The sequence below is a fragment of the Xenopus laevis genome, chromosome 4L (genome assembly GCF_017654675.1).
Source record: "Xenopus laevis strain J_2021 chromosome 4L, Xenopus_laevis_v10.1, whole genome shotgun sequence".
In the NCBI taxonomy this organism is placed as follows: domain Eukaryota; kingdom Metazoa; phylum Chordata; class Amphibia; order Anura; family Pipidae; genus Xenopus; species Xenopus laevis.
The window spans coordinates 94399728-94423194 of record NC_054377.1 but is presented as its reverse complement, the minus strand read 5'-3'; the positions used below and the strand labels follow the sequence as shown (position 1 = coordinate 94423194).

Genomic DNA, 23467 nt, shown 5'->3' with positions numbered 1-23467 from the left:
GGCACCTAAACTATACAGTGGGCACATGTATAGGGCAACTCTATTTTATCTAAAGAAGCTTTCCCAGCCTTGTATAGTGTAACGTATTTGCTGCTACATATACGTCCATTCAACTTTAACTTGGCGCTGTATACAAATTAGGCATCGCTAGCGTAACTTCGCTTTATGAATTAACGGTATCACAACTTTGCTACCGTTCGCCTCCCTGAGCGCAACTTCGGATTTTAGTGAATTAGCGGCGCCCTGGCGAAGTGCTGCGATGGCGTCGCTAGCACATTTTCGCTGCTTAGTGAATTTGCCCCATTGGCTCCTACAATGGAGTGTAATGTGTGATTATACTTATTACTAAATAACAATACTTTACCGAACAGTTTATGTCTGTGGTAATACATAGAAATAAAATAGAAATGATTTGCTGACGAGTCAGAAACATAGAGCAATAAACATTTGATCAAAGCTCCACTCTTTCTGGTAAAGTAAATATCTAGAGGCATAGCCACCTAAGCTATATTCTTGTAATTAGTTTACTTCTCATTCCAGTGAGACTGCACAGTTTCATATCCCTTATTGGAAGGAATATTGTTTGTTGTAAATTATTTACCTTCTATGAGAGCAATTGCTTACAGAATTGTTGACACACTGGACTAAAGCACCGCATGGCAATGAATTGCATTTATGAAAAGATTGTACGATGCCCTGTTATTGAATGATAATAATGATTATTAAATAGCCTAAGTCATTTGTTGTGCTGAATGACTTCCCCAAATAGTTTTTTTTTTATACTTTGCTACCTGGGTTCACCATATTTAGCAGCTGACCTAGGGTGAATATATTTCAAATACTCTGTTGTTCAAATACACTATGGGCCCATGTTAAAACTATTCACAGTACAGCCAGAGGAACTTGGGGCAATGACTTTTCAGGCCCAATGGGGCCCTAATATGGTTGTATAATTTTTTGTTTCTGAAGGACTTGAGTAACAGGGCAAGTCAACTTTTTTGTCACACAAGTGTCTTCCATTTACTTGTATCTCCCTTGCTTGGTACTGTATTTTAGCAGAACCAAATTAGCTGAGAATACCTTAGCTTTGAACTACTAGCATAGTCACCCTGCACCAGGAATCTACCAAAAACACATTATTAATGAAATATTTTTATGCCAGACAAGCACCTATCAGATAAGGAAGAAATTAGCAGGTGGCTATCACAGACATATGCTCATACAGTAAAGTCAAAAAAGTGAAACAGTAAAGCCCAGGAAATTCAAGTCAGATTCATCACAGGGAAAAGCTGGCACCTTGATGCGACCAGCAATCACAGTGTCCTCTGTGCACCTTGTGTACTAACTGATCAGGGTGACACTGTGCTAAAGTGTACAGTAACTGCAGTTGTTTATATGGTTCCACATGGAATGGGAGATGTTCTTACCTAGTTATGCAACAGACATGGATATAATGCAAAAAGTATGCTAATCTCTGGGTAAAATACTTGTTACATAATGAATGCATTCAAGCAGGTCCCAAGCCTAAGTGGCCAGTTGATCCAGTATGGTGTCCAATTGATTACTACAATATCTTAGTTAGAGAGAATATCAGGGGAACTACTGGCCATGTATTGCATTACTAAGAATGATGGTGGATGCAGTTCAGCCACAGTGGATGCAGTTGAATCTTGAAAATTTAACTTTTGCATTAGGGATGTGGTAATATGCTGCTCAACAGTGCCTTTTAATTATAGGAATGCATCCTTTTTGTTACTCTCTTCTCCACCTTGGACTGTGTTTGGAGTTAGAGGCTGGATCATACTGCAGCCATAGTCACTCCGAGCACGCTCCATCCATCCCTCCCTCTTCCCTCATCCCCTCCTTCCTCCCCTTCCTTTTTTCATCTTCCTTTCATCTCTATCCAATCTCTACTGCCTACAGACAAAGAAATCACAGCCGAGCTAGGGTTCTTCAAGCTCAGAGCTGTCTCTGCTGCTGTGCCCTGGGAAAAAGGGTTTTCTGCCTTCTCTTGCAAGGGGCACGAGAAACAGGAAAGAAAAGGAGAGGAGGGAGGGGTAGAGAATGAGGCAGAGAGGAGGAGAGAGATCAGGGAAGACAGATGGGCAGAGGTGATAGGCAGTTGTGCCAGTAGCTAGATGTACTATTTAATGTGCTACTGTGCTCCTGTAAGTGAAGCATACAAACAGTGTGTGCAGTGAGGAGTTAAAGGAAGCTATTATGCACACACATGTGTAATGTGGAGATTCTGCAGTGAGGGTTTACACAGGGAGACTGCCAGGTAGGAAAAAGATGTGCATTTTTTCCCATCTGTGCCCGCAGTAGGGATTACACAGTTGTATTTTAGGTGTATGTGTGTGTATATTATTGTGTTTGTTATCATGAAGTGAAATTGGGTCTGCAGGGCTCAGTACTGATATAGAAATAGTGTTTAAGGTAATCATTCAGGGTCACATGTATGCAGGCAAAAATAAGTATGTTTGTGTGTGCTCAGAAGAAATAGAATAAATAGCCATTATTTGCAGTCTTTTTAGAATTCTCTACCTCTGTGTATGTGGAGTCAAAACACATCCACTGTGCTTCCATGTGCATCTCTTTGCTGCCAGTGTAGATGGTGTGTGTCATTGTGATTGTGGTACAGTGTGCACGGCAATGAGCCAATGATTCAGTGAAAGCGAGAGGAGCACAGACTTAATTGAGACAGAGTGTGTGTGGGGGGAGCACAGCTAGGAACAGTGTATTTGGAAGGCACAGATTCTCTGTTCTCGTTCCTGCAGTGAAGGCAGACAGAGGAGGAACTGGTAAAAGGACCAAAGATGGCTCCTGCCGGTGCTTTCTGGATGCTGCTGACCAGTTATCTCCTAATATCAAGAAGTAGTGGGGAGGAGGACTCATCCAGAGAAATGGAGTGCAAGATGAAGAGCATCACAGTGTCTGCTCTCCCCTTTCTCCGGGAAAACGACCTTAGCATCATGCACAGCCCCTCTGCTTCTGAGCCCAAGCTGCTTTTTTCTGTCCGGAACGACTTCCCTGGGGAAATTGCTGTAGCTGATGACTTGGAAAACACAGAGCTGCCCTACTTTGTGTTGGGTGAGTGTGACCCCCTCATCCAGGCACCTTTCACATAGTTTATGTTTTCATTGCATTAAAGATGCTCATTCATTCCACTAAGAGTGTGAAATATGCTGCAGAGTATTAAGAAGGCCAAAACAGTGTGTAAATGAAAACATGAATAGTGCTAAAGAATAATATGCACAGTAGCCTAATCATACATAAAATCTAAATGCTTATTTCAACTCAACTGACCACCCAGGGGTATTCTGCCTTTTAGCCGATATTATGTAGGTATCCAAGCAAAGCAGAGTTTCAGCTTCCTTACATGTTCTGTCATTTTCAAATAACTGGGAAGTACCAATGCTAAAAAGTGTGCCGGTATGTAAGGTTTGGAATCGGCCTAAATGGTACAAAAGAAGTGGTTCAAAGTCCATATCCCTTGTCAGAGCACCTGGTGCAACTTTCACTGACTGTTGACAAATAAATTGGACTTATGTTAGTTGGTCCACTTTATAGCCTTTGTGAGCAGGTTGTTACTGAAGTTCTTCAGCACTCCTAAAACTTAATCATACTCTTCTGTTTCTGTAATAAACACTAGTTGGGAGTAGATTTTATCCAAAGAAGTTCTGCAGCAGATATGAGCTACAGCTGGTCTGGGCCTAGTAAAATATAACACCCCTACCTGCTTGGCTTGATTAGCTTAGCTGAATACTTCACATCAGTTATTTATCATTCATACAAAGGATGGGACAGTTCATCTTTACAAAACTTAGCATTTTCAAATAATTTTTCAATTGGTTAATTCATTCTATTTTTTTTTTAAATGTTATAAACTGTCTAGATTGACTTTCTTGATAAATTTCTCATTGGCACCTGTAACTTCTGTATGTACTGAGCATGCTCCCTGAGCTCTGCTAAGGTTTGCAACTATTACAGTTTACACGTACGGCTTCAACATTTCTTTAATGCTGCTGAGAAAAATATTAACTAATGCATTAAATCATAACAATTTTGGGCTTAGCTTATTAAAAGGAAAATTAAATGAAATGTCTAGTTTTAGTAAAAATAGATAAGAGTAACCAACAGAAATAATTCTTATTTCTAATGTCCTGACTGAGGCAAATAACCCATTTAAGTTGGGGATTTGGAAACTGCTAGCATTTATTTAATTATGAAGCAAAGAACTTACTGGAAATTCTTTGGTCATTCTATGCTAATTAGGTAATGACAATGTGTCTGGAACTACAGTCAACCAACTTTGATCACTTTTTATTTTATATTATACGGTGTGAAAGGTTTGATTATATAAGTTACACTTTTCAGTCTATCTGTTTATAAATAAGGGTCATACTGATTTTAATCATGAGACAGTTGTGTTATGATGTGACATTATTTTAATAAGTGAGTCTAACCTTTATTCTTAATGTGACATGCCTGGTTAAATGGGCCTTCTGTGCATCAGTATGCTTACTTTTAGCCTCCTTAAGTTCTAGTGTGAAAGGTATCTTCTATTTTTTACAAATTGATGAATACATATTATTTTTTTAGTGCTTCTTGAAATTCGCAATAAAACAGCTTGTATGGTAATTGTAGAACACAGTTAAGGGAAAATTACCAGCAAGAAACAAGTGTCTTTGAAAACTCTTAAGCCTTCCCGACACTAAAGGCTGTTAATGCTAGTTATTATTTATGATATATTTTGTAGATTGAGTTAATCTAGGATTTACAGTTGAACTTTCACATGAGTTTGCTCCTGATATTTTCAACTCAGTATTTGAGTACATAAAATATAGGGTATGTTGGGGATTATCGGACACTATACTGTACATTTAAATTGTGGAATTACAGTTTCCCTCCCAGCATCCACAGAAGCATACTGGAAGCTGTAGTTCTAAAGAATACTGAAAGTTCCCTATGCTTTGACTAAACTGTCAATTTGGACCAATAGTAAATAAGATCTTGGTGGAGGGGATGTACTAAAAGTTAACAGAAAAATATTTAATGAAAATTAATTTGCATCAATTTAATACAGGTACAAGAGCTGTTCCCCAAAATGCTCATGACCTAGGGTTTTCCAGGGTCTTTCAGTGATTTGGGTCTTCACACCTTATGTCTACTCAAATATAATTTAAACATTAATTAAACCCAATAGGATTGTTTTGCCTTCAATAAGGATTAATTATATCTTAGTTGGAAGTAAGAATGTACTGTTTTGGTATTAAAAAGAAAAAGGAAATCATTTTAAAAAATTTGTATTATTTGGTTATAATGGAGTCTATTGGAGATGGCCTTCCAGTAATTCGGAGCTATCTAGATAATGGGATAATGAACCCCATAACAGATTAGCTTTTGCAAACCCAGAAACTGTTTAGCAACCACTTCTGCCAGTGGAAGAAATACTGGAAATTTTATAGTTTGCAGTTAAAGTTGGTTATGGGCTAAGGTTGAGAGTTAGAGCAGATAAAATGTACAGTTTATACAGTAAGTCTGAATATTGTTTACTGCTTAGTTACATACTTCAGGGAGTTATGTGAAGCCTCTAATGAAGTGACAGGGAGATCCAGAATGCTCTCATCCTTTATTGCTGTAAATTTCTGGAGAGAATGACATACTGGTAACTGTTATCTGGTAAATAGTTAAGAAACTGGTGTAGAACCAGGGACCATGTGGATAAACAAAAAGGAAGAGAGAAATTCTAGAGAAGAATGTTTGTTCAGGACCATATGCTGAAGTATGAGATATGGTCAATGTATGTTATCACCAAGTCAATGTAAATTAAAAGATGTCTGCTCCATACTGCAGAAGTGCTGTGGTTTACAACAACTGGAACATTTCATTATGTCATACTGGCTGTAAAGGGAACGTAGCCAAAAACATATACAAGCGCTAACATGCTGTTCTGACTCTACTTATTTCATAGGTGTGATCCTGTTTAGTACCCTATTCACACTTTTGTTTTTCACTAATGTACAGTTACAAATAGAGAAAACTATTTTATACTATCTGACATTCATTTTATTTGATGTACAATTTGCAGACAATTATTGTTCCTCTAGACATTGCGTATTCTATGGTACTGACCTGATAAACTTTGTTCTTTTCTTTCTGTATTCTTTCCCCATCAGAATTGTAAGTCCATGCCTGCCTTTCAATGAGCATGAGCATGGGAAAGGTTGGCTTTAGCATAATCTCACTCTGACCAAAGTTATATTGTAATTCTTTTAAATGATCCATGCCAAAAGTCCATTCTGTGTGTGCTCAAGGGACTGGAATCTTTGCTTACTGTCTCAAGCATATTTATACAGGAGTATAAACAAACTTTAATGTTCAAAATGTAATAAACTGTTTAGTAGGTCCATTCTCAAAAATAAGAGTGTGTGGCTCTGTCAAGCCAACAGAGTTTTATTAATTGTATTACATTTTTGTTATAGTCTTAAGAAGGTGATCTTCACTCAATAAGCTTTTTTAAGCAGAATGAATTCCAGTATAGATTGACTTAACATTTTTAAATATTTTCATGGTTATTGCCAAATGTGATTGCCCTTGAAAGTTTATTCCTTTCAATTTCTGGCTCCTAAAAAAATGCAGCAGCAGTTAGTTCTTCACCAGCTGGATTCTGTTAGATTGTTTCAGAAGTCACAACCAGTAGTGCAAAAAATGTAAACAGCTGAATGCTGCTTTAAGCAGCAATTCAATTTACAAATATCATTACAATATTAGATACTTGGATCAAATAGCTATATATAAAATAAAAATATATGTTGCATATCTTATCAAATTGCTTATTGGGATTATAAATTACCACATTATATATAAAAAGTAGTTCAGGCATAAGATCTATTATCTGTAATGCTTGGGACCTGGGGTTTTCCAGATATAGGATATTTCCATAATTCGGATCTCTATACCTTAAGTCTGCTAAAAATCATTTAAACATTAGACCCAATAGGATTGTTTTGCCTCCAATATGGATTCATGCAGCTTAGGTAGGATCAAGTACAAACCACTGTTTTATAATTGCAGAGAAGAAGGAAATAATTTTTTAAAAATTAGAATTATTTGCTTAGAATAGTCTCTATGGGGCAGGTTTACTAAAGGGCGAAGTGAGTTACCGTTTTTAGGCACTTTGTGGATTTACTAATGGGCGCAGGCGTAACTTTGCTAGTGAAAGAGACAGCCGCTATCACTCATTCACACTCTATCGCCAGGCAAATTTTCGATCTGGTGAATGGACGTTACTCCACAAATTCACTAGGATGCGGATTTTACTGATGTTACCTCTTTCGCCAGACTTGCCTTCGCCAGCTCAGACCAGGCGAAGCGCAATAGAGTACATAGATCGTCCTCATTCTTCTGTTACTCACATCATACTCTTTAGCTGAAAAAGTTTGTAAGTCCAAAAAACGCTGGCGTGTTTTCCTTTTTTCAGAGTGATAGCCTGCAAAAGTCCTTTTTTTTGGGGGGTAACCGGGTTCCCCCATACATTTTCTAACATATGGAACATAAACTTTACAGTGGGCTCATGTGTAGGGCATTATAACAACTCTATTGTCTTTATTAAGGTTCTCTGGACTTGTGTAATGTAATGTATTTGCTGCAACATATACATCCATTCAACTTTAAATTTCGCTGTATGCAAATTAGCGAAGATCTCTAATGAAGTTGCGCTAGGATTTGCTTGCATTGCCAAAGTAACGATAGAGAAAATTCACCAGCGTTTGGTTCCCTGGACGCAACTTTGCATTTTAGTAAATTAGCTCTGTCTAAACAAAGTGTTGCGATGGCTGTGAAGCCGCTTAGTATATTTACCCCTATAGGAGATGGACTTCCTGTAATTTGGAGCTTTCGGAATAATGGGTTTCTGGATAATGGATGCCTGTAAAATCTATAAACTAATAGGGTAATTTATATATAAAGATTAGGGTACTGCCAACATTCATGCATCTTGTTTTATCAGATTGCATTTTTTTCTGAAAACCTTAGCCAGACTGACTCTTAGTAACCAACTGGCCTAGTTATAAAAGGCATGTGTTTTTCACACAAGTGAAAGCTGGAGAAATTAGCAACACCTTGTGCTCCATCTGTACAACAGCAAAGGTGTGCCAACTGGGATATCAACAGAGGCGCCAAGCTGTAAGAACATAGATCCAGAGAAATTCTTACAGATAATCTAGGAAATCATAACATTTAAGGGGTTGTTCACCTTTGAGTTAACTTTCAGTATGATGTAGAGAGTGATATTCTGAGTCAATTTGCAATTGGTTTTAATTTTTTATTTGTAGTTTTTAAGTTATTTAACTTTTTATTCAGCAGCTCTCCAGTTGGCCACAGTCTGGTTGCTAGGGTCCAAATTACCCTAGCAACAATGCAATGATTTCATAAGAAACTGAAATATGAATTGGAGAGGCTATTGCTAATTCTTATGCCTCATCCTTGTATTTAGGCCCTCTCCCATTCATATTCCAGTCCCTTATTCATATGAATGCATTGTTGTTAGGGTAATTTGGACCCTAGCAACCAGATTGCTCAAAATTGCAACTTGGAGAGCTGCTGAATAAAAAGCTGAAACTGAAACCACAAATAATAAAAAATGAAAACCAATAGCAAATTGTCTCAGAATATCTTTTTCTACATCACACTAAAAGTTCATTTAAAGGTGAACAACCAATTTAAGTATAGTGTAGGCAGTGGTATCCTAAGAATATGATGTGTTTTTTTAATTATTTTCCTTTTTCAGTGTTGTGGGTCTCCTGTTTTATATCTTAAACCTCTGTTTGGTTGTTAGTCATTTTGGTAGTGGTTTATATTTCAGAAAGGAAAATGCATCAAAGAAAGCTTAAACAAAAATATCAGTATTCATAAGTATATATTGTAGCACATAGATACTTGGGAGTACCTTTTCAAGTTTCTCTCAAGAGTAGAGCCCTGCTACAGGTACATGTGACTCAGCTTTGCTGGGCCCTCGTGGAAATATTGGAGAAGGTACTTCCTTTGATCATCAAATATGGGGCACAATATCACATACATCTGCCAGGTTCTTAGTAAGCATTTGTCTAGTCTTACACACTTTAGTCTGGACTGGGGAAGTACAAAGCTACTCTTTCTAGCACACACCTTTTACATCACTACTACTAGAGTGCTGCCTGCCCCTATCTTCACTTGATTAACTGGTCCCTTATACCCAATGTTCTTTATGGTTTTAGTTACCTTAGGGCTTAATCTTCTGACTGAGGCCTACTTCCTCTTCATCTGTCCACAGCACCAGGTGGTGCCCAACAGGTCCGGACTGAGAATGAAAATAGGCCCTGGCATTTCAGGTACACAGAGGCCCAATCAGCCCACATAGAGGCCCAAACAGCACCCACCAGCCCACTAAATACTGACTTTCTATGGGACCTTATAGCAGCACCTCTGGCATTTGCCAGAACCCACAGATTGCCAGTTCCAGTCCTGGTGCCCAAAGATACAGAACCATAAGTTCCTTTTCATTTTATAAACTACGGAACAGAAACTGCAGTCACTATGCTTAGCCCTACACACATCCATTCCCTTAGGATTTAGTTTATATCTCCTCACAGTGGGAATGGTTAACTGATTCTCTTCCCCTACACTATAAAAATATAGCCCCACATTCACTTGGGGGTCAATCATTTTAAGTTCCAGGTTTAGGAGATGCAAAATAATGCTGAAAGATCTGTAGCATGTTAAGAGAGACACAAGTTTCTGTGACACTTTGTGGCATAGTCACTATATGCTTAGGGCCAGCCCCTGTCTGTGTGTTCCAGCTACAATGTCAGCACATTAGGAATATCATCTCTACTAAAAGCAACTTTTCCAGGAAATTTGGCATTACAGAGGGAGGCGTTACAGTAAGTGCTTCTTTAACTTAATTAAAAGATATATCTCTCCCCCAAATGAATGTAGTTAAATACAGTGATGCATACAGCACTATATAAATAAAAATATACAAATACAGGTATGGGACCTGTAATGCAGAATGTTCAGGACCTGGGAGTTCTGTCATTTGGATCTTCATACCTTAAGTCTGCTAGAAAATTGTGTAAACATTAAAAAAATCCAATATCCTGGTTTTGCTTCAAATAAGTCTGGATCAAGTACAAGCTACTGTTTTATTACTGCAGAGAAAAAGGAAATCATTTTAAAAAATGTGGTTTATTTTGATAAATTGGAGTCTATGGGAGACAGCCATTCTGTAATTTGGAGCTTTCTGGATAACGGATCCCATACCTGTACTAGAACCGCATTATTTTCACAAATTTCTACCAGCACTGCTGGTAGCCTAGAGAATTGCTGATTGCATGATTAGCCCTAGAAGCAAGATCTTAAGGGAAGGAAAATGTACAATTACAGCAATAAAAACATATTATAATGTTAAATATATAAATATACCTGGTTTTCTGGATAACAGATCTTTCAGTAATTTGGATTTTCATACCTTAAGTCTACTAGAAAATCATGTAAACGTTAAATAAACCCATTAGGCTGGTTTTGCTTCTGATAAGGATTAGTTCTATCTTCGTTTGGATCAAGTAGAAGGTACTGTTTTTTCAATCATTTTTTAAAATTTGGATTATTTGAATAAAATGGAGTCTATGGGAGATCACCTTTCCATAATTCAGAGCTGTCTGGATATTGGGTTTCCGGATAACAGATCCCATACCTGTATACATTAAAAAAAGGAACAGATAGGGGCCGATTCACTAAATTCGAGTGAAGAATTCGATGTAAAAAAACTTTGAATTTCGAAGTATTTTTTGGGCTACTTCGACCATAAAATGGGCTACTTCGACCTTCGACTACGACTTCGAATCGAAGGATTCGAACTAAAAATCATTCGACTATTCGACCATTCGATAGTCGAAGTACTGTCTCTTTAAAAAAAACTTCGACCCCCTAGTTCGGGAAGCTAAAAGCTACCGAAGTCAATGTTAGCCTATGGGGAAGGTCCCCATAGGCTTTCCTAAGTTTTTTTGATCGAAGGATATTCCTTCGATCGTTGGATTAAAATCCTTCGAATCGTTCGATTCGAAGTATTTAATCATCCGATCGAAGGAATAATCCTTCGATCGTACGATCGCAGACTTTGCGCTAAATCCTTCGACTTCGATATTATTTTAATTAACCCTCGATATTCGACCCTTAATGAATCAGCCCCTTAATGTTCAAAACCTGAGGAGACAAGTTACTAAAAGGGCTAAATTGCACTAAAGTCCACTTGTATCAGACTGACCCAAATATAGTCTGGTTGCTATTAGGGATGTAGCGAACCGCCGAGTATGTGTTCGCGAACGCCGTTCGCGAACACCGACAAAAAATGCAAACAGTTCGCGAACTGTTTGCGAACTTCGAACATCCGAAAATCGTTCGATTCGAACGATCGAAGGATTTTAATCGTTCGATCGAACGATTTTCGTTCGAATCGAACGAAAATCGTTCGATTTTAGCGATCGAATGGTCGAATGGTCGAACGATTTTGACGAGAACGCCTATTGGCGAACGCCGCGCGACGTTCGCGAACTTGCGGCGGACGCGAACAGTCGAAGTTCGCGCGAACTAGTTCGCCGGCGAACAGTTCGCTACATCCCTAGTTGCTATAGTTGCTAGTTGCTATAGGCTACTTCACTGATCAATTTAGACAAGGCATTTTTTAAAACAGGGTTACAGAATGACCTTTCAATCCATTTATTGCAGCAGAAAATTTCTGCTGCAATAACTGGATTGAACGGAATTGACCATACAGTAGGTGTGCTCCTTCTGTACAAAGTCTCTGTATACTATTTGGTTTGGAAGCAGCCAGGAAGTGTATGCACCCTTGAAAATCAAGTAAGTGGTGTGCGGAGGAATTTTGTACTGTCCTGCAAATTAGACATAGCAAAAAAATAGATAGGAGTGAAAAACAATGGAAAAACGAAACATTGGATTTTGGACATTTTTTTCCCACGAGACACACCATGGTGAACAACAAACTTGTATTCCTCTGATATTAAATTCATTGCCTATAAAACGAAGAAATGAAACAGTGTCACACTTCATAAACATAACATAAGGATCCTATTATAAATGAGCAGAAGATATGTACCTATAAGCTAAGTAAACCCTAATAAACAATTACACGCTAGGAAATAATGTATCACATCAATTACTTTATCAGCGTCTGGAAACACCCAAGTATTGGCTTTATACAAAGGGTGCTCATAAAATCCGAAATACTAACCTGAATATGGATAGAGATGGAGTGACACAACACACACACACACTACACTCTGCAACACAGCATGCCACATTATTCCTTTAAGTGAAGAAAATTGTAAGTCATCTGAGCCAAATGTCTAGATAAAGTAAACTAAGTTTGTACATGAAATTCTGTGGCATTAATAGATTCCCATTTGTTGCTAAGCTCTATTTTACTTGTATTAACTGATTATTTCAGTGCTGCTTCATTAGGCAAAGTTATATTGCATATCCAAAATGATAAATAGCTACAGTAACCTACAGCAGAAATATAAATCTATTTGTCATTGTTTTATTACAGATGGTGAATGTAAGTCCATGGGGCATGAATTAACTGAACTTGAAGCTCTAGCACACAGCACTTTAGTCAGCAAGGCATGTGGATCTCTCTTTCTTTCTTTCTTTCTTTCTTTCTTTCTTTCTTTCTTTCTTTCTTTCTTTCTTTCTTTCTTTCTTTCTTTCTTTCTTTCTTTCTTTCTTTCTCTCTCTCTCTCTCTCTCTCTCTCTATACTTTTCCCAGAATTCGATGTGAATAGGGGGATATATACAGCATATACATATATAACAATCAAGATAAAGTAGTAATGGACAGTATAGATATGTATTTTACTGGCAAGTCCAGAATTAAGTTTTCACCTCACCCCTATATTTCAGGAATAAAAAACAATCATTTATTATAAAGTGAAATATATTTGGAAAATTAGAAACCAGATACAGGCTGCTATGGAGTAAAAATCGCATCATTTATTTATTATAAAAGCAATAAATTAATAAGCCTAAAATGCAAATATTCCTTGAACAGTAAAAGGTCTTAAAGATTTTCAGAGGTATGTGGCGAGGCTGATAAAATGGAATCCCAGTACAAGTATGGGTTCCTTTTTCTGGAAACCTGTTATCCAGAAAGCTCCGAATCACGTAAACCCTGTCTCCCATAGGATAATAATCTAAGTTTTTAAAAACAATTTCCTTTTTCTCTGTAATAAGAAAACAGTACCTTGTACTTGATCCAAACTAAGATGTAATTATTCCTTATTGGAAGCAAAACCAGCCTATTGGGTTTATTTTGTGTTGAAATGTTTCTCTAGTAGACCTACAGTAACAAGATCCAAATTACAGAAAGATCATTATCCAGATAACCCCTGGTCCCGAGCATTCTGGATAACAGCTCCCATACCTGCATTTGATATGCAGTCAACAAGTCATACCTGTATCTCCTAGTTTCCCAAAAACTAACAAACATGCAAATGGTATGAAGGGAAATTAGATCAGTGGTTGAAATAGAAGCATTTATAGGTCACTATATAAATAGACAATCAGGAGGTTTCTCTTAATATAGTGTTAATGTAACTAAGGAAGATGTCTTTGCTAGTGATGGGCGAATTTGCGCAGTTTCGCGTCGCCGGAAAATTCACGAATTTCCCGAAAAATTCGGGAAACGGCACCGGCGTCTCGTTTTTGATGCCAGCGCCCATTTTTGACACATTTGCCGGCTTCCATTTTTGACACATTTGCCGGCGTCCAAAAAACAGACGCCGGCGAATTTTCATGCCCATTTTGCGAATTTATTACCCCTTTTAGGAAAAGGAATTCTTATTATTTGGCAATGGAGGATGCCTAGAAAAAGAAGGATTAATAATTCCCCCCAGCCACACAAACAGGTGTGAGTTAAGATTATAGATGCCTGTAGAGTTAAATGGGATGTGCTTCAATAACTTGGGGTCCTGGCTCTTTACCAGTTTGTGAGAGAACCAAGGGGCATGTGGAGACAAAGAGAAAGAGAACCAAGTGGTCTGAGTTTGAGGAAAAGTGCCAAAGGGCTTGTGACTATACCTGGAGAGAGGAGGTATTTTGGAGAGTGACTAACAGGGTGCAAACCTTGTGGTGATTCCTCGGAGAGGGCCTGGGTAAGTCAAGAAGACTATATTCTCAGCTGTGATAGAAACTGTTAGTCAAGCACTTTGATGGGTTGATGGGTATTTTTGAGTGAACAAAGTAAAGGCAAAGTTCAATTTTTTCTGCATTTTTGTGTCCCTGTCTCTATGCTTAGGAAACAAGTTTTTTCATATAGATATACAAAATAAATATTGATGAACATATTATTATAATTTATATATCACCATTGGCTCCCTCAGTGATTTACACAGTACAGGATGAAAACACAAGACATAATTTACTCCTAAAAACAATGACATCTTACTGAAAGGGGGGTTGGGAGTACTATAGACTGAGAATAGCATGGGTCCAAGAATGGAGCATTGAGGTACCCCTACTGAGAATAGATATGGTGTAGTTATTGTGAGATAGAAGAAAAAGATCAATTAGAGGGATAGGAGGAGATCTAGGATAGTGTAGTCTCCTAATTCCAAATTAGGTGAATATTGGTTTCATATGTATTAAAAATATTCTAATAGCAGTGGAGGTGTATGTAAGATTGTGTAGAAGGTTGTAACTGCCATTATGGTTCTTGCAATCATATGTCTAGCATTTCTTCAGATTATACGTAGTGTTATGATGCATACTAGAGAAGAGCATAGCAATATTGCTAGTTCAAATGTGCTGCAATAGATTTTGTTAAAATATTGTATAATTTCAAGTATACTGCAATGTCCCACTCATAAATTAACTGCAAATACTTTTAACTCTTTGGAAACTAGTATTTTGGTCAGATATCAAGAAAGCTGAAAGAAAGAATGCAGTAGTGAGATGCAGAAAATACAAATCCCCACTCAGAGTATTTAAGGATTGTGGAGAAGTGTTGCAAATGAACAGAATCTGTGAAGGTGGAGAATAATTCCCAGAAAGCCCAGTAATTAATGAGCATGGCAGATATAAATGCAGAAGCTCTTTAATATATACCCATTAGGTGTTTAATTTGTCATCTGTAACACTGCACTCTGGTTTCTTTGTATTCTTTTTATCTCCTACCTCAGCAAATACAGACACTACAGAAATAATATATGAAAATCAAGTATTTTTAAAAAGTGCAGTAAATGGACATTTTCAAGAAAATGATCATGATTAAGTGATGTATCGTTATTTTGTGTTTATTCATTGTTTATTATGTTTCATTTGTCACAGGACATACCTTTTCTCATTGTCTAATCCTAGAACACAGATTTCTGACACCTGTGCTTTAAGCTGGCCATAGACGCAAAGATCCGATCGTACGAATCGTGGATTCGTACGATTTTCGGACCATGTGTGGAGAGTCCCGACATTTTTCGTCCGTCGGAGATCGGTCGTTTGGTCGATCGGACAGGTTAGAAAATTTCTGTCGCCTGCCGATAATATCTCTGCGTGTATTGCCGATCGTACGATTTTCAGAGGGAGACTGTCACTAGTGTTGTCAGACATAAGTATCGTACGATTGCTGTCAGGGGCAGAACATGATCTGTTCTATTTGATCAGAATGGTAAAGACTTTGATCTGAATGATTAGTGGAAGGTCGGGAGATGGGAAAGTCCGATCGTACGTTGATTCGTACGATCAGATCTTTGCATCTATGGCCAGCTTTAGATCCAACCTGATCTGTTCCAGAATGGCATGGGATGTGTAAACTGTTTCACATAGTATTTTAACTTCCCTGAATGTGCAAGAGCAGATGTTAATGTTGAATAAAATATGCCTGACTGCAATGGCAGGGTGGCATTTATTGTGCCCTTTTCACCCTCATTTTGAGCTGACCATACTAGTGAACAAAAGGAATGCAATGATACAGGCTAAGGTCAAGAGAATATGATCATTGCCTGATAATTGCTGTGATCCAGAGACTCCAATGCTTGTGCCAACTAAACCTGCCCCTAAATGATATTTTTTAAGGAAATTGGCTTTTGTTGCAGAATGTTAAATGTGGGCACCTGTTTTTTATTATTTAGAATAAAGTAATACAAATATTCAGATAAATGAGCTTCATTACCAAGGCAAGTTGTATAACCCATGAGTAGATACAAAATATTTGAAAGCAAACTCCCATATTATTTTGTTATTATGATCCAGTAACGTGCACCCAAGGCTAGGCAACAAGTGCCAGGCTCTTGTGTTAAGTTTTTAATAGATCAGAGGGATTTCTGATAGGGCAGTGGGGAGAGAGAGGTAAAACAAACGGTGGGCTGTTAAGTTCTTTACTGTCATATACTGTATTTTTCTGCCTTTACAGTGAAATAAGCAAACCAGTCCAACTCTTGTTATTTTCCAGCTAAGAGAATTGCTCTTGATTGCGGGGAGATTTGTTGCATTGTACAATATATTCTGACATATGCATCTTTTACTAATTATCATCTGGGATCCATGATTATGCTTCTTGTCTTATTGTGTACTTTGTAAAGTTTTCTATAATGAGTAAGCATTAACTCTATCATTTTAAGTGCTTTAAGTTAGCTTGTTTAACTGCAGCAACAAAAGAGTGCTCATTTATGCCAGCAGCTGCAGTTTCACAAAAATGGATGCATTTATTGCACGTATTAACACCATCCATTAAAGGTACTTGTGCCTAAACACTCTCCCTGCATTGGTATGTATTTCTGCCAAGCACCATTGGGCCAAATAAATTTGTTTGGATCACATGTCCATTGTTGCAGGGAACCCTGTAGCTACCACGACTAAAGCCAGGGGCATATATATATTAAGGCACCCTGCGCCTAGGGCCGGTGCCTAGGGCAGCAGGTTTTGGGGGGTGGCCCTTGGGTGCCTATAGATGTAATGCAATAGGGGGGGGAGTGAGGGGTATGGGCTGGTTGGTGGAAGTGATGTCACGTGCATATGTCGCGTGACGTCACTTCCATGACGTCCGTGCGTGTGATGTCACTTTCACAATGCTCTTAAATCACACACGTCACATATGGGGCCTAAACACGCCTAAATACAGTCCTGATTAAAGTGGCAGTAATTCCAGGGTTCCCATAGAAGGCTGTGTCAATAAGTGTAGCAGACGTATGCTTAAAAATCACACTCATGTCTTTTTAAAGCCAATAACCAGAAATACTCAATCACCCCTACGAAAATGTTCCGCTCCATTACATCCAATTAATGAAAAGGTGAAAGAGCAATTGCAAACATTTTAATACATGGGACTCTATTGCACAAATTTGCATGTGGCTGCAATTACACTGGAATAATGGGGGGAAATGCTGCATTGTTGGTAAAAAACACGACACATTACTCCTAATAATAATTAACACAAAAGGGGTTATTTACTAAAATACTAATTTATTTAATTTTTTTATTAAACAAAGCTCAACCAAGCTTCCATCCAAGATGTTGCCTCATTTGTCATTAAAATATTTTGAATAAATCGGAAAAAAAATGATAAAATCAAGTGAAACCCAGTATCGTACGTTTTTTACCGACTTTTCACCTGAATCTCTTGGTTTTTTCTGGGTTATTGCTTGGAAACCTCAAATTTTTCAGATTATTGGGCTAAACCCAGCGCAAACCACAATATCTTAAAATTGGGATAGGAACATCTGCTACTGACTTATACACGACCTTGACAGGTTTGAGATGGTGGATTTTCGGATTCAGGGTTTTTGCAGCATTATGGTATAATAAATCTTGAAAAATTTGAGTTTTTTTCAAGTAAAAATTCGAGTTTTTGCCCCAAAAAGCCTGATCGAGTTTTAGTAAATAACCCCCAAAAATATAATTTGCTTATGTGCAGTGAAAGTAAATGCAAATGCTACAATTGATTCAGTGGATCATAAATCATCGTATTTTGAGGCGAACCACCCATCACCATCTAAAGATATCTATTTCACCACAAAATGTGGGCCATGATAATGCAGATCTTGTAAATAGCAAATGTCATTATTTAACATAGTATGTAGGTTACCATCCCCGAAGAAAAATGTTTGCTCATCTGTTTAACATTACAATGGTCTAGCCACATATAAATTAGTAGTGTTTTATGGGATTGTACTCATCATAGGCACTTTTGGGGTTTATCAACTTTATTCACATCTAATGCCAGGTTCCTAATTGGAAGGACAAGCTTGGGCAGCGTCTGTTTTTGTTTCTATGTTTTATTCTTCTTATCATAGTTATTTTAGTTTCCTTTTGGACACTTTTATTGAGGTGAGGTATTAAACGGCAGCAAATAAATCTGCCAATAGTTAGCAAACAAAATTGGGCTGCCTTTTGACTGTGAAGATGAGGCTTTCAGGATTAAGAAATATATAAATATGTTTCTCATGCATTTTGTATAAGATATATTTTGGAAAACAAATTAGATTCATGCATAAATTCACATCCAAACACATTGCATTGCAGGTACTTTGCAGGTGATTGTTTCCATTGCAACTGATGGGGTAATACACAAAATAGGCCAGAATGAGCCACAAAGATACATTATTACTAAATTGACATCAAAATATTGATCAAAATAATCTATTTACCCCTGTTGATTGAAAGAGATTGTTTTACTAAAATGATATCTGGGTGACAAATGAACATAAACACAAGCTTTGAGAGAAACAATTTGTCAAGTTTACGGCACTACCATTCCTGCTTATAGTCACTTGGCAAACAATTCATATGTGCAAATGTTTAATGGGCCTACATATCCTCAGCAGTTCCGTCAGGTTTGTGCTTGGTACAGGTGAGTGCAGACATTAGAGGAGAGCAGTGGGCAATGCTGAAGAATTAGAATGACTTTCCTCTCATAGCCAGACATGAAAGTAAGAGACTCAAAGAAAGACACTGAAGTACCCAAAAAGATAGGAGTTATCTGCAGGTACAGATTGGGAAGCCAGGGTCTGATCCGGGTATAGGATCAATTATCCGGATCTATTATCTTGGGACCTTGGGTCTTCTAAAAAAAAAAAAAAACAATTAAACATTAAATAAATAGAATTATTTTGCCTCCAAAAGAGGCTTAATTTACATCAAGTGCAATATATTGTTCTATTATAACAAAGAAGGAGGAAATAATTATAATAAACAATAATTACAATAAACTCTATGGGAGTTGGCCTTCCTATAATGTCTCTAGCTTTCTGATTAATGGGTTTCCAGGTATGGGATCCCACTCCTGTACAAAAATATTAAAACCCCAGGTGCTGTTCCGGTAATAAGGGTCCATTGCAAAGAATCTGTTTAAGTAAATTAGATGAAATTTGGTGCACCCAGGCCAAGGAAATTCCTGTGTGACTTAAGTTAACTACTGGAAATTATGGAAAGGGACTTGAGTTTTATTCGTGTTTGGGGAAAAAATAAATTCTGTACATTCAGAATGAATGATTTTCATGAATACAGCATTACAATAATGAATGTACAGCTTTGTCTTGCTTTTGAAGTTTTGTGCAGATACACCAAATATTGCATGGTAAATACTACTGTAAACATAAATAATGTAGAATGTGGTTTTATATTGGAATCAAAAGCAAACTAATCTGTCCTATAAGCAAGATACTACTAATTTGTGCTGGAAATCAATTTCAGTCTGAAGGCCCTATTGCTTTCAAATACATCTACCTAAAAATGGGAGTTTTTATTTTTCCACAAATAATTTGAGTTTTTCCCCTAAAAAACCCGACAAGCGGTTTAATTTAAAAATCAAATCTGAATCTGAAAATACTCCAGCTACAACCTGTCGAGGTCATGTAAAAAAGTTAATGGCAGAGATCCATTTTACAATTTGTTTCTTGACATGCACTGGAAAAAAATCACATGATTCTGGCGTCAAATTTGAAAAAGTTGTATGATCCGAATTTTCGTACGATTTGGACGAGGCTTTTCCCATACTGACTTTTTCTGAGGTGATTATTTGATAAATGAATTAAATTCGTGGATGGGAGTTAGGTTAGGGTTCTAGTACAAGGTACTGTTTTATTATTACAGACTAAAGGCAAATCATTAGCGATGGGCGAATTTTTTCGGCAGGCGCGAATTTGCAATTCACCGCCGGCGAATACATTTGCAAAACCAAATTCGGCGAATTTGCACCAGCGTCCAAAAAACAGACGCCGGAGTCAAAAAAGGACGGCGGCATCAAAAACGAGACGCCAGTGCCGTTTCACGAAATTCGCAGGAAATTCTCAAATTTTTCGGCGAAACGCCGCAAATTTGTCCATCACTACAAATCATTTTTAAAAATTTAAAAGTTATTTGATTAACATGGAGTCTATGGAGATGACCTTCCCATAATTCATAGCTTTCTTGATAATGAATTTCTTGATTCTATACCTGTTTAATGTCTTAGATTTCACAAGACCTTTTTCTGTCTGACAGTGGTAGTTTGAACCTAAATAACCATGCTAATAATGGATACTGAAACATCTTGTGTCCTAATCATTCATAGCTCATTCATAGCTCTGACTAATGCAGTTGCAAATTATGCACACAAGGAAAGGCATTTTTGGAAATAGCTTATGCCTGCAAAACCAAATTCATGATTGTGCATACAGTATATTTCCCTATATCAAATATGACCACAAAGCTTTTAGAGCAATCATATAGGGAAGTCGATAGGGAATGCTCCGAGTAGACTAGAAAGGAGGTTATTACAGGATATGACCTAAAAAAAAAATACTGTACTCTTTGAAAAAACATGCTTATTTGTGATACTTTATCCGCAACAGTGATTGCAAAGGAGGAAAGAAATTATACTGACTTGAGTGAAAAAAGTTATCTTTTCTGGGCAGATGCAAAACTAGCTACCTGATTATCTTCCACCAACCACAATGGAAAACAGTTCCGTTAAAATAAATAGCATAAAATTGGCTGGCCAAGCAGGTGCTACAGCCTGGCCATATCTATTGACCTAAATCTATATGACATACAGGAAGGGAATCGTTTCTACATTTTTTTACAACCAGGAATGAGTTGAGGGAATGTAAAAATGTGCAAAATTAAAAACTGCTTTTTTTTAACATAGTGCTTGAAAGTAGCATTTTTTTGTTCTCACAAAATGTTTCATTTTTCAATAAGAAGTGCACCTTGCACTGGCTCAGACTATAAAGTACGCAATGTTTTCTATAGGCAAAGGTCCCTTTTGTGCCTGACAATGCTGCATACAGAGACAAGCACAACTCTTTATGTTTTACTATGAGTGTGCACTGGTCAATGACAGGTACATAAGATGTGGGCAAATAAAGAGCCTGTTCTTTGTAATTTGCACTACCTCTCTGCGAAAATGCAATCCTATATAATATAGGATATACCTCACAGACGCTCCTCGCTCCACACAGAACACCTGCTGTATCTCAATAAAGCGAAGACCACCGGCCCAGCGAGCAAACATACGCAGCAAGAACCCACAGGCGCCTCACTTCAAACTTCGCTCTCCCCACCAAAATTTCACCAATCGCAGCAGCACTTGCGTAAACGTCAAGGAAATAACCAACCAATCATAAAGCACGTGCGTGTTCGTTTTAAACGTGAGGCGGGCGTGTGATGGACGAAGCTACCAATCGAGAAGCAGCAGGAAAAAAGAAATAGCCAAGCGGCTGACAATCGCGGGGGGCGGGGTTAGGGCAAATGAGCCAATAGAAGACAAGTGGGTGGTACAATATGGAAGGTGCGTCGGACATGTTAGATTAGGGTGTCACTTATACAATTTCACCGCAATATCTTATTTGGTTGGTTTAAACTATGAAGGAATTGGTGCATAGAACTCTCCCTGAGTGTTTAATGCTGATAGGAAAGTTTGCTGAAGGAGGAATAAAGGGCTGGGCTGTTTCTGGCGTTTCCTTCTCTGTGGAAGATCCTTTATTGTCTCTTCATCCTATATAATAAAGTTGAAGTGTCTCTGCGTCTGGCAAATGTTTGACTACATATGTTCTAGCACCCGTTAATTTAACGGGCTTAATGTCTAGTTAATATATAATATAAAATGTGCTGGGCAAGCACGAACAAGCAAGTATGTGTGGTTGCAGCTTCATGTGGACCATGATAAGCAATGCTACCCATGGTCCAAATTAATACATTTAGAAAAGTTGTGGTCACCCATATTTGCATATATTTTTGAAAATGTTATGACTGGTGATGAGGAGAACCACTTCCCTCAAGCTTGGCACAGGCCTCCTGATGTAAATAATTGTGTTTGGTCAGTGTCAGATTGCTAACATGATCTGACGTAAGCGGCACAGAGAGTATGACTAGACTGCACAGAGTTGGCTTTGTTCCTGACACTGTCAATGCAGCACAGAATATTTGTGTCCAAAACTTTACATATAAAGAACAGCTTTATTGGGTTTATAGCATATTAGAGATTGTATTTGCATATTATTAGATGTCCAGCACAACAACAAAAAATGATGTACACAAAGTTAATATGGTGGACTTAGGTCCTATTTAAGCCATATACAGCCTAATTTCTAAATATTTAGTGATTGGCTTTTGGGTCAATTGACTGGATATTGATCACAACATATGAATGGTCAAGTGTTGACTAGCTGGATCTCTACTTAGAAGACCTTCTTTGGCAGTCAAAGTCACAAAGATGGTTTGCTGATGCGGATCAATGGTAAGGCAGTCTTTTGTTTTTGCACATCAAAGCTAGTATAATCGGCCAGTGTATAAAAGATCAATACTCTAATTAGACTAAGGAATAATGATCAAATAGTTTAGCTGGAAATGATCAAGTGTGGCAAGCATATCAAACTAGAAAAGGTACAAGTCACAGATGCATTGTTCCCATTAGATTTGCAAACAGATTTAATGGCATAACAATTGGTTGCATTGCTTTTTTGATTTCAATGGGAAACCCCCTATTTTCCAGTTAAATAAGTGAAGGAAATGCTTTCTAAAGTAAATCTATTGGTGTAGAGTATTTAAGTGTTCTTAGTTGACTGTAAATTCATTGCCATTCATTACACGTTTCAGGTGGCTTGGTACAGTGTGACACAAGTGTTTAGTATGGTTCCGATTCCAATTGTAGCAGCTGATTTGGGAAATATAAACTGCTGTCTTTTAAATGCTGGCTACTTGTCAAGTAAACTGGAAAGAAGGGGCTATTATTTCCAGTACTGGCATGCTGGTAGAGAATACAGCAGAATAGACATTTAGGATATGGACCAAGGGGATGAATATTTCATTAAAAACCTAATTTAGCTTAAAAAAATCTGTTTCTAAAGTTATCATTGACAGTGGATAAGCTGATCAAGAAAAAAGATTTATGGAGTAGGTAATATGCCACTAACCTAAAAGAAGCATTACAATAATACCA

At 37.6% G+C, this 23467-nt stretch overlaps 1 protein-coding gene across 1 annotated transcript in view; it reads left to right on the top strand.

Annotated features, from left to right (window-relative positions):
• The first annotated feature begins 1876 nt into the window (after positions 1–1876).
• The window catches only part of astn1.L (astrotactin 1 L homeolog), a 187724-nt gene continuing 166133 nt past the window's right edge, over positions 1877–23467 (top strand). The window contains exons 1-2 of the mRNA XM_041590491.1: positions 1877–2281; positions 2778–3090. Of these exons, the coding sequence (XP_041446425.1) occupies positions 2817–3090 (274 nt within the window). The 5' untranslated portion in view covers positions 1877–2281; positions 2778–2816. The remainder of the gene's footprint in view (positions 2282–2777; positions 3091–23467) is intronic.